Source organism: Oncorhynchus mykiss, chromosome 16 (genome assembly GCF_013265735.2).
Source record: "Oncorhynchus mykiss isolate Arlee chromosome 16, USDA_OmykA_1.1, whole genome shotgun sequence".
NCBI classification, from domain to species: domain Eukaryota; kingdom Metazoa; phylum Chordata; class Actinopteri; order Salmoniformes; family Salmonidae; genus Oncorhynchus; species Oncorhynchus mykiss.
This window is the reverse complement of record NC_048580.1, coordinates 697,501-707,500: the sequence shown is the minus strand read 5'-3', so window position 1 is coordinate 707,500 and position 10,000 is coordinate 697,501. Positions and strand designations below refer to the sequence as shown.

Here is a 10,000-nt window from a genome sequence, read left to right as displayed (position 1 = left end):
GAACCAATATACTCAGGCAGTTAGGCAAGCTAAGGCTAGCTTTTTCAAGCAGAAATTTGCATCCTGTAGCTCTAACTCCAAAACGTTTTGGGACACTAAAGTCCATGGAGAACAAGAGCACCTCCTCCCAGCTGCCCACTGCACTGAGGCTAGGAAACACTGTCACCATCCTCCTCTCTACCAACCAGATACCCTCCTCTCTACCAACCAGACACCTTCATCTCTACCAACCAGACACCTTCATCTCCACCAACCAGACACCCTCCTCTCTACCAACCAGACACCTTCATCTCCACCAACCAGACACCTTCATCTCTACCAACCAGACAGCTTCATCTCCACCAACCAGACACCCTCCTCTCTACCAACCAGACACCTTCAGCTCTACCAACCAGACACATTCATCTCTACCAACCAGACACCCTCCTCTCTACCAACCAGACACCTTCATCTCTACCAACCAGACACCCTCCTCTCTACCAACCAGACACCCTCCTCTCTACCAACCAGACACCCTCCTCTCCACCAACCAGACACCCTCCTCTCTACCAACCAGACACCCTCCTCTCCACCAACCAGACACCTTCATCTCTACCATACAGACACCCACCTCTCTACCAACCAGATACCTTCATCTCTACCAACCAGACACCCTCCTCTCCACCAACCAGACACCTTCATCTCCACCAACCAGACACCCTCCTCTCCACCAACCAGACATCTTCATCTCTACCATACAGACACCCACCTCTCTACCAACCAGACACCTTCATCTCCACAAACCAGACACCCACCTCTCTACCAACCAGACACCTTCATCTCTACCAACCAGACACTCTCCTCTCCACCAACCAGACACCCTCCTCTCTACCAACCAGACACCCTCCTCTCCACCAACCAGACACCTTCATCTCTACCATACAGACACCCACCTCTCTACCAACCAGACACCTTAATCTCCACCAACCAGACACCCTCCTCTCTACCAACCAGACACCCTCCTCTCTACCAACCAGACACCCTCCACTCTACCAACCAGACACCTTCAGCTCTACCAACCAGACACCTTCATCTCTACCAACCAGACACCCTCATCTCTACCAACCAGACACCTTCATCTCTACCAACCAGACACCTTCATCTCTACCAACCAGACACCCTCATCTCTACCAACCAGACACCCTCCTCTCTAACAACCAGACACCTTCAGCTCTAACAACCAGACACCCTCCTCTCTACCAACCAGACACCTTCATCTCTACCAACCAGACACCCTCCGCTCTACCAACCAGACACATTCATCTCTACCAACCAGACACCCTCCTCTCTACCAACCAGACACCCTCCTCTCTACCAACCAGACACCCTCCTCTCCACCAACCAGACACCTTCATCTCTACCATACAGACACCCACCTATCTACCAACCAGACACCTTCATCTCAACCAACCAGACACCCTCCTCTCCACCAACCAGACACCCTCCTCTCTACCAACCAGACACCCTCCTCTCCACCAACCAGACACCTTCATCTCTACCATACAGACACCCACCTCTCTACCAACCAGACACCTTCATCTCCACCAACCAGACACCCTCCTCTCTACCAACCAGACACCTTCATCTCCACCAACCAGACACCCTCCTCTCCACCAACCAGACATCTTCATCTCTACCATACAGACACCCACCTCTCTACCAACCAGACACCTTCATCTCCACCAACCAGACACCCTCCTCTCTACCAACCAGACACCTTCATCTCCACCAACCAGACACCCTCCTCTCAACCAACCAGACACCTTCATCTCTACCAACCAGACACTCTCCTCTCTACCAACCAGACACCTTCATCTCTACCAACCAGACACTCTCCTCTCCACCAACCAGACACCTTCATCTCTACCAACCAGACACTCTCCTCTCTACCAACCAGACACTCTCCTCTCTACCAACCAGACACTCTCCTCTCTACCAACCAGACACCCTCCTCTCCACCAACCAGACACCTTCATCTCTACCAACCAGACACCTTCATCTCTACCAACCAGACACTCTCCTCTCCACCAACCAGACACCCTCCTCTCTACCAACCAGACACCCTCCTCTCCACCAACCAGACACCTTCATCTCTACCATACAGACACCCACCTCTCTACCAACCAGACACCTTAATCTCCACCAACCAGACACCCTCCTCTCTACCAACCAGACACCCTCCTCTCTACCAACCAGACACCCTCCACTCTACCAACCAGACACCTTCAGCTCTACCAACCAGACACCTTCATCTCTACCAACCAGACACCCTCCTCTCTACCAACCAGACACCTTCATCTCTACCAACCAGACACCCTCATCTCTACCAACCAGACACCCTCATCTCTACCAACCAGACACCCTCCTCTCTACCAACCAGACACCTTCAGCTCTAACAACCAGACACCCTCCTCTCTACCAACCAGACAACTTCATCTCTACCAACCAGACACCCTCCTCTCTACCAACCAGACACATTCATCTCTACCAACCAGACACCCTCCTCTCTACCAACCAGACACCCTCCTCTCTACCAACCAGGCACCTTCATCCCCACCAACCAGACACCTTCTCTACCAACCAGACACCTTCATCTCTACCAACCAGACACCCTCATCTCTACCAACCAGACACCCTCCTCTCTACCATCCAGACACCTTCAGCTCTAACAACCAGACACCCTCCTCTCTACCAACCAGACACCTTCATCTCTACCAACCAGACACCCTCCTCTCTACCAACCAGACACATTCATCTCTACCAACCAGACACATTCTCTACCAACTAGACACCCTCCTCTCTACCAACCAGACACCCTCCTCTCTACCAACCAGGCACCTTCATCCCCACCAACCAGACACCTTCTCTACCAACCAGACACCTTCATCTCTACCAACCAGACACCCTCATCTCTACCAACCAGACACCCTCCTCTCTACCATCCAGACACCTTCAGCTCTAACAACCAGACACCCTCCTCTCTACCAACCAGACACCTTCATCTCTACCAACCAGACACCCTCCTCTCTACCAACCAGACACATTCATCTCTACCAACCAGACACATTCATCTCTACCAACCAGACACCCTCCTCTCTACCAACCAGACACCCTCCTCTCTACCAACCAGGAACCTTCATCCCCACCAACCAGACACCTTCTCTACCAACCAGACACCTTCATCTCTACCAACCAGACACCCTCCTCTCTACCAACCAGAAACCATCTCTACCAACCAGATACCCTCCTCTCTACCAACCAGACACCTTCATCTCTACCAACCAGACACATTCTCTACCAACTAGACACCTTCATCTCTACCAACCAGACACCGAGAGATGTGACAACCCCAGCCTTCGACACCCCCATCGCCACAGCCCACACCCAGTCACTTACCACCCGGTTCTGCTTGTTGGGCGACTCCTTTCCCCCATCCCTCTGTTTCCGAGAGTTGAGGATCTTGGTGGAGGGGATGTGCCACTTGGCCTCTGTAGAGAGGGGGAGGAAGAGAAGAGGGGTGAGATGAGGAGTGGCTAGAGAAAGGATTGCATGATCACTGAATGTGTCCAGGGGGTTACCACAGACACAGTACAGGTCATCTAATGTAGAGGTAGGAGACAGATAGTAGAGATCATCTAGAGGTGATCTAAAGTAGAGGTAGGAGACAGACAGTAGAGGTCATCTAGAGGTCATCTAATGTAGAGGTAGGAGACAGATAGTAGAGATCAGCTAGAGGTCATCTAAAGTAGAGGTTGGAGACAGACAGTAGAGGTCATCTAGATGTCCTCTAGAGGTCATCAAATGAAGAGGTAGGAGACAGACAGTAGAGGTCATATAGAGGTCCTCTAATGTAGAGGTAGGAGACAGACAGTAGAAGTCATCTAGAGGTCATCTAATGTAGAGGTAGGAGACAGACAGTAGAGGTCCTCTAGAGGTAATCTAATGTAGAGGCAGGAGACAGACAGTAGAGGTCATCTAGAGGTCATCTAATGTAGAGGTAGGAGACAGACAGTAGAGGTCATCTAGAGGTCCTCTAATGTAGAGGTAGGAGAAAGACTGTAGAGGTCATCTAGAGGTCATCTAGAGGTCATCAAATTTAGAGTAAGGAGACAGACAGTAGAGGTCATATAGATGTCCTCTAGAGGTCATCTAATGTAGAGGTAGGAGACAGACAGTAGAGGTCATCTAGAGGTCATCTAATGTAGAGGTAGGAGACAGACAGTAGAGGTCACACAGAGGACCTCTAATGTAAAGGTAGGAGACAGACAGTAGAGGTCATCTAGAGGTCATCTAATGTAGAGGTAGGAGACAGACAGTAGAGGTCACATAGAGGTCCTCCAATGTAGTGGTAGGAGACAGATAGTAGAGGTCATCTAGAGGTCCTCTAATGTAGAGGTAGGAGAAAGACTGTAGAGGTCATCTAGAGGTAATCTAATGTAGAGGTAGGAGACAGACAGTAGAGGTCATCTAGAGGTCACCTAATGTAGAGGTAGGAGACAGACAGTAGAGGTCCTCTAATGTAGAGGTAGGAGACAGATAGTAGAGGTCATCTAGAGGTCCTCTAATGTAGAGGTAGGAGACAGATAGTAGAGGTCATCTAGAGGTCCTCTAATGTAGAGGTAGGAGACAGATAGTAGAGGTCATCTAGAGGTCATCTAATGTAGAGGTAGGAGAAAGACTGTAGAGGTCATCTAGAGGTCATCTAGAGGTCATCAAATTTAGAGGAAGGAGACAGACAGTAGAGATCATCTAATGTGGAGGTAGGAGACAGACAGTAGAGGTCATCTAGAGATCATCTAATGTAGTGGTAGGAGACAGACAGTAGAGGTTCTATAGAGGTCCTCTAATGTAGAGGTAGGAGAAAGACTGTAGAGGTCATCTAGAGGTCATCTAGAGGTCATCAAATTTAGAGTAAGGAGACAGACAGTAGAGGTCATGTAGATGTCCTCTAGAGGTCATCTATTGTAGAGGTAGGAGACAGACAGTAGAGGTCATCTAGAGGTCATCTAATGTAGAGGTAGGAGACAGACAGTAGAGGTCACACAGAGGACCTCTAATGTAAAGGTAGGAGACAGACAGTAGAGGTCATCTAGAGGTCATCTAATGTAGAGGTAGGAGACAGACAGTAGAGGTCACATAGAGGTCCTCCAATGTAGTGGTAGGAGACAGATAGTAGAGGTCATCTAGAGGTCCTCTAATGTAGAGGTAGGAGAAAGACTGTAGAGGTCATCTAGAGGTAATCTAATGTAGAGGTAGGAGACAGACAGTAGAGGTCATCTAGAGGTCACCTAATGTAGAGGTAGGAGACAGACAGTAGAGGTCCTCTAATGTAGAGGTAGGAGACAGATAGTAGAGGTCATCTAGAGGTCCTCTAATGTAGAGGTAGGAGACAGATAGTAGAGGTCATCTAGAGGTCCTCTAATGTAGAGGTAGGAGACAGATAGTAGAGGTCATCTAGAGGTCCTCTAATGTAGAGGTAGGAGAAAGACTGTAGAGGTCATCTAGAGGTCATCTAGAGGTCATCAAATTTAGAGGAAGGAGACAGACAGTAGAGATCATCTAATGTGGAGGTAGGAGACAGACAGTAGAGGTCATCTAGAGATCATCTAATGTAGTGGTAGGAGACAGACAGTAGAGGTTCTATAGAGGTCATCTAATGTGGAGGTAGGAGACAGACAGTAGAGGTCATATAGAGGTCCTCTAATGCAGAGGTAGGAGACAGACAGTAGAGGTCATATAGAGGTCATCTAATGTAGAGGTAGGAGACAGACAGTAGAGGTCATCTGGAGGTCATCTAATGTAGAGGTAGGACAGACAGTAGAGGTCACATAGAGGTCATCTAATGTAGAGGTAGGAGACAGACAGTAGAGGTCACATAGAGGTCCTCTAATGTAGAGGTAGGAGACAGATAGTAGAGGTCATCTAGAGGTCACCTAATGTAGAGGTAGGAGACAGACAGTAGAGGTCCTCTAATGTAAAGGTAGGAGACAGATAGTAGAGGTCACATAGAGGTCATCTAATGTAGAGGTAGGAGACAGACAGTAGAGGTCACATAGAGGTCCTCTAATGTAGAGGTAGGAGACAGATAGTAGAGGTCATCTAGAGGTCACCTAATGTAGAGGTAGGAGAAAGACTGTAGAGGTAATCTAGAGGTCATCTAGATGTCATCAAATGTGCAGGTAGGAGACAGACAGTAGAGGAAATTTAGAGGTCATCTAATGTGGAGCTAGGAGTAAAATCGGAAGCAGAGTGACTCACCTGCCAACCGGGTACTCTCAAGGGTGGGCTCTCTGAGGGTGTCCCTGTACCCCTCTCTGTCTCCCCCCTGTAGCTCTCTGGAGCACTCATGGAGGACCGAGGACCTGGAATGAGATGGAGGAGAGGTAAGGATGAGTTGGTCACTTATTCTACAGAGTGAGCTAACTAACAAACTGTCAGGATGGAGAGGCGAGGAGGGCTATTGACTGAGCTAGCATAGTGGGAAAGGTAAATAATGGACGATAGAGAGAGCTAGCTGCTAGCATACTGTCAGCAGTAAGGTAAGGATGGGCTAGCATACTGTCAGCAGTAAGGTAAGGATGGGCTAGCATACAGCTAGCTGCTAGCATACTTTTATCAATAAGGTAAGGAAGGGCTAGCATACAGCTAGCTGCTAGCATACTGTCAACAGTTTTATTTTATTTAACCAGGTGGGTTAGTTGAGAACAGGTTTTCATTTACAAATTCGACCTGGCCAAGATAAAGCAAAGCAGTGCGACAAAACCAACAACACAGAGTTACACATGAGATAAACAAACGTACAGTCAATAACACAATAGAAAAATCTATATACAGTGTGTGCAAATGGAGTAAGGAGGTAAGACTATAAATAGGCCATAGTGGCGAAGTAATTACAATTTAGCATTAACACGAGTGATAGACGTGCAGATGAAGATGTGCAAGTAGCAATACTGGAGTGCAAGATAGTTTTTTCCTAACAATATGGGGATGAGGTAGTTGGGTGGGCTATTTACAGATGGGCTGTGAACAGCTGCAGTGATCGGTAAGCTGCTCATATAGCTGATGCTTAAAGTTAGTGAGGGAGATAAAGTCTCCAACTTCAGTGACTTTTGCAATTCATTCCAGTCATCGGCAGCAGAGAACTGGAAGGAAAGGAGGTGTTGGCTTTGGGGAAGACCAGTGCAATATACCTGCTGGAGTGTGTGCTACGGGTGGGTGTTGCTATGGTGACCAGTGCAATATACCTGCTGGAACGTGTGCTACGGGTGGGTGTTGCTATGGTGACCAGTGCAATATACCTGCTGGAACGTGTGCTACGGGTGGGTGTTGCTATGGTGACCAGTGCAATATACCTGCTGGAACGTGTGCTACGGGTGGGTGTTGCTATGGTGACCAGTGAAATATACCTGCTGGAACGTGTGCTACGGGTGGGTGTAGCTATGGTGACCAGTGGGTAGTATATGGGTCTTTAGTGACAAAACCGATGGCATTGTGATAGACTACATCAAATTTGCTGAGTAGAGTTCTGGAGGCTATTTTGTAAATGACATCGCCGAAGTCAAGGATCGGAAGGATAGTCAGTTTTACGAGGGTATGTTTGGCAGCATGAGTGTAGGATGCTTTCTTTGCTAAATAGGAAGCCAAATCTAGATTAAATTTTTTATTTTGGATTGGAGATGCTTAATGTGAGTCTGGAAGGAAAGTGTACAGTCTAACCAGACACCTAGGTATTTGTAGTTGTCCACATATTCTAAGTCAGAACCGTCCAGGGTGGTGATGCTAGTCGGGCGGGCGGGTGCAGGCAGCGAACTGTTGAATAGCATGCATTTAGTTTTACTAGCATTTAAGAGCAGTAGGAGGCCACGCAAGGAGTGTTGTATGGCATTGAAGCTCGATTGGAGGGTTGTTAACACAGTGTCCACAGTCGGCCTGAGAATTTAACCCTGTGGCACCCCCATAGAGACTGCCAACGGTCCGGACAACAGGCCCTCCGATTTGACACACTGAACTCTATCAGAGAAGTAGTTTGTGAACCAGGGGAGGCAGTCATTTGAGAAACCACGGCTATTGAGTCTGCCGATAAGAATGCAGTGATTGACAGAGTCGAAAGCCTTGGCCAGGTCGATGAAGACGGCTGCACAGAACTGTCTCTTATCGATGGCGGTTATGATAGGGTTTAGTACTTTGAGCGTGGCTGAGGTGAACCCATGACCAGATTGCATAGCAGAGAAGGTACGGTGGGATTCAAAATGGTCGGTGATCTGTTTGTTAACTTGGCTTTCGAAGACTTTAGAAAGGCAGGGCAGGATGGATATAGGTCTGTAACAGTTTGGGTCTAGAGTGTCTCCCCTTTGAAGAGTGGGATGACCGCAGCAGCTTTCCAATCTTTAGGGATCTCAGACGATACGAAAGAGGGGTTGAACAGGTTAGGGTTGCAACAATTGCGGGGGATAATTTTAGAAAGAGAGGGTCTAGATTGTCTAGCCCAGCTGATTTTAGGGGTCCAGATTATGCAGCTCTTTCAGAACATCAGCTATCTGGATTTGGGCTTTGGCGGGTTGCTGTGGAGGGTGCCGGGCAGTTGACCGGGGTAGGGGTAGCCAAGTGGAAAGCATGGCCAGCCATAGAGAAATGCTTATTGAAATTCTCAATTATAGTGGATTTATCGGTGGTGACAGTGTTTCCTAGCCTCAAAGCAGTGGGCAGCTGGGAGGAGGTGCTCTTATTCTCCATGGACTTTACAGTGTCCCAGAACTTTTTTGAGTTAGTACTACAGTGTTTATTGATTTAGGGTTGTACCTGGTAGGTTCATTGATAATTTGTGTGAGATTGAGGGCATCAAGTGTGACAGAACTCAGCAGCCTATCTCTGTAGTAAGGTTAGCATCCTGTCATCACATAACAGAAGTGGTAAAAATGTGCTACATTACGCAGATCAGGATCATACGAGGTCAAATCATTTGATCTCATTATGGAATCAGATTGAACATGGAGAAGCTTGCCAACACTGACTAGCCTTTATCCTAACAACACTGACTAGTCGTTCCTCTCTCTCTCTCTCTCTCTCTCTCTCTCTCTCTCTCTCTCTCTCTCTCTCTCTCTCTCTCTCTCTCTCTCTCTCTCTCTCTCTCTCTCTCTCTCTCTCTCTCTCTCTCTCTCTCTCTCTCTCTCTCTCTCTCTCTCTCTCTCTCTCTCTCTCGGTTGACATACTAAGTCTGGAACTTGGGCCCGTGGAAGGGTTAGGATAATGACAGTATGTACTGTAGTAGTCTGGTAGAGTTAGGGTAATGACAGTGTAGGGTAATGACAGTATGTACTGTAGAAGTCTGGTAGAGTTAGGGTAATGACAGTGTAGGGTAATGACAGTATGTACTGTAGAAGTCTGGTAGAGTTAGGGTAATGACAGTGTAGGGTATTGACAGTATGTACTGTATTAGTCTGGTAGAGTTAGGGTAATGACAGTGTAGGGTATTGACAATATGTACTGTAGTAGTCTGGAGACAGATTAGGATGCCTCTCCCTGTTCCTAACCCACTGGAGACAGATTATGATTCCCCTCCCTGTCCCTAACCCACTGGAGACAGATTTGGATGCCTCTCCCTGTGCCTAACCCACTGGTAACAGATTGGGATGCCTCTCCCTGGCTAGCTGGGCCTTCCTTACCCCTCCACTCCCCTCCCTCTCTTCCTGACTTTCCTCCCTCCTCCCCTCCCCTCCCCTCTCCTCTCCTCTCCTCTCCTCTCCTCTCCTCTCCTCTCCTCTCCTCTCCTCTCCTCTCCCCTCATTTTCTTCTCTCAACTCCTCTCCCCTCACTTTCTCCTCTCCTCTCCTCTCCTCTCCTCTCCCCTCACTTTCTCCTCTCCTCTCGACTCCTCTCCCCTCACTTTCTCCTCTTTCTCCTCTCCTCTCCTCTCAACTCCTCTCCCCATCCCCTCTCCTCTCAATTCCTCTCCTCTCCTCTC

The 10,000-nt window shown here is 48.4% G+C and overlaps 1 protein-coding gene across 4 annotated transcripts in view; it reads right to left on the bottom strand.

Moving 5' to 3' along the window:
- Positions 1–10,000, bottom strand: part of LOC110517286 (signal-induced proliferation-associated 1-like protein 2) — a 317,547-nt gene that overhangs the window by 68,318 nt on the left and 239,229 nt on the right. For all 4 annotated transcript variants that reach the window (XM_036945905.1, XM_036945907.1, XM_036945906.1 and 1 more), the window contains exons 15-16: positions 6,298–6,401; positions 3,436–3,527 (exon numbers count right to left, since the gene is read on the bottom strand). In XM_036945905.1, the coding sequence (XP_036801800.1) occupies positions 3,436–3,527; positions 6,298–6,401 (196 nt within the window). The remainder of the gene's footprint in view (positions 1–3,435; positions 3,528–6,297; positions 6,402–10,000) is intronic.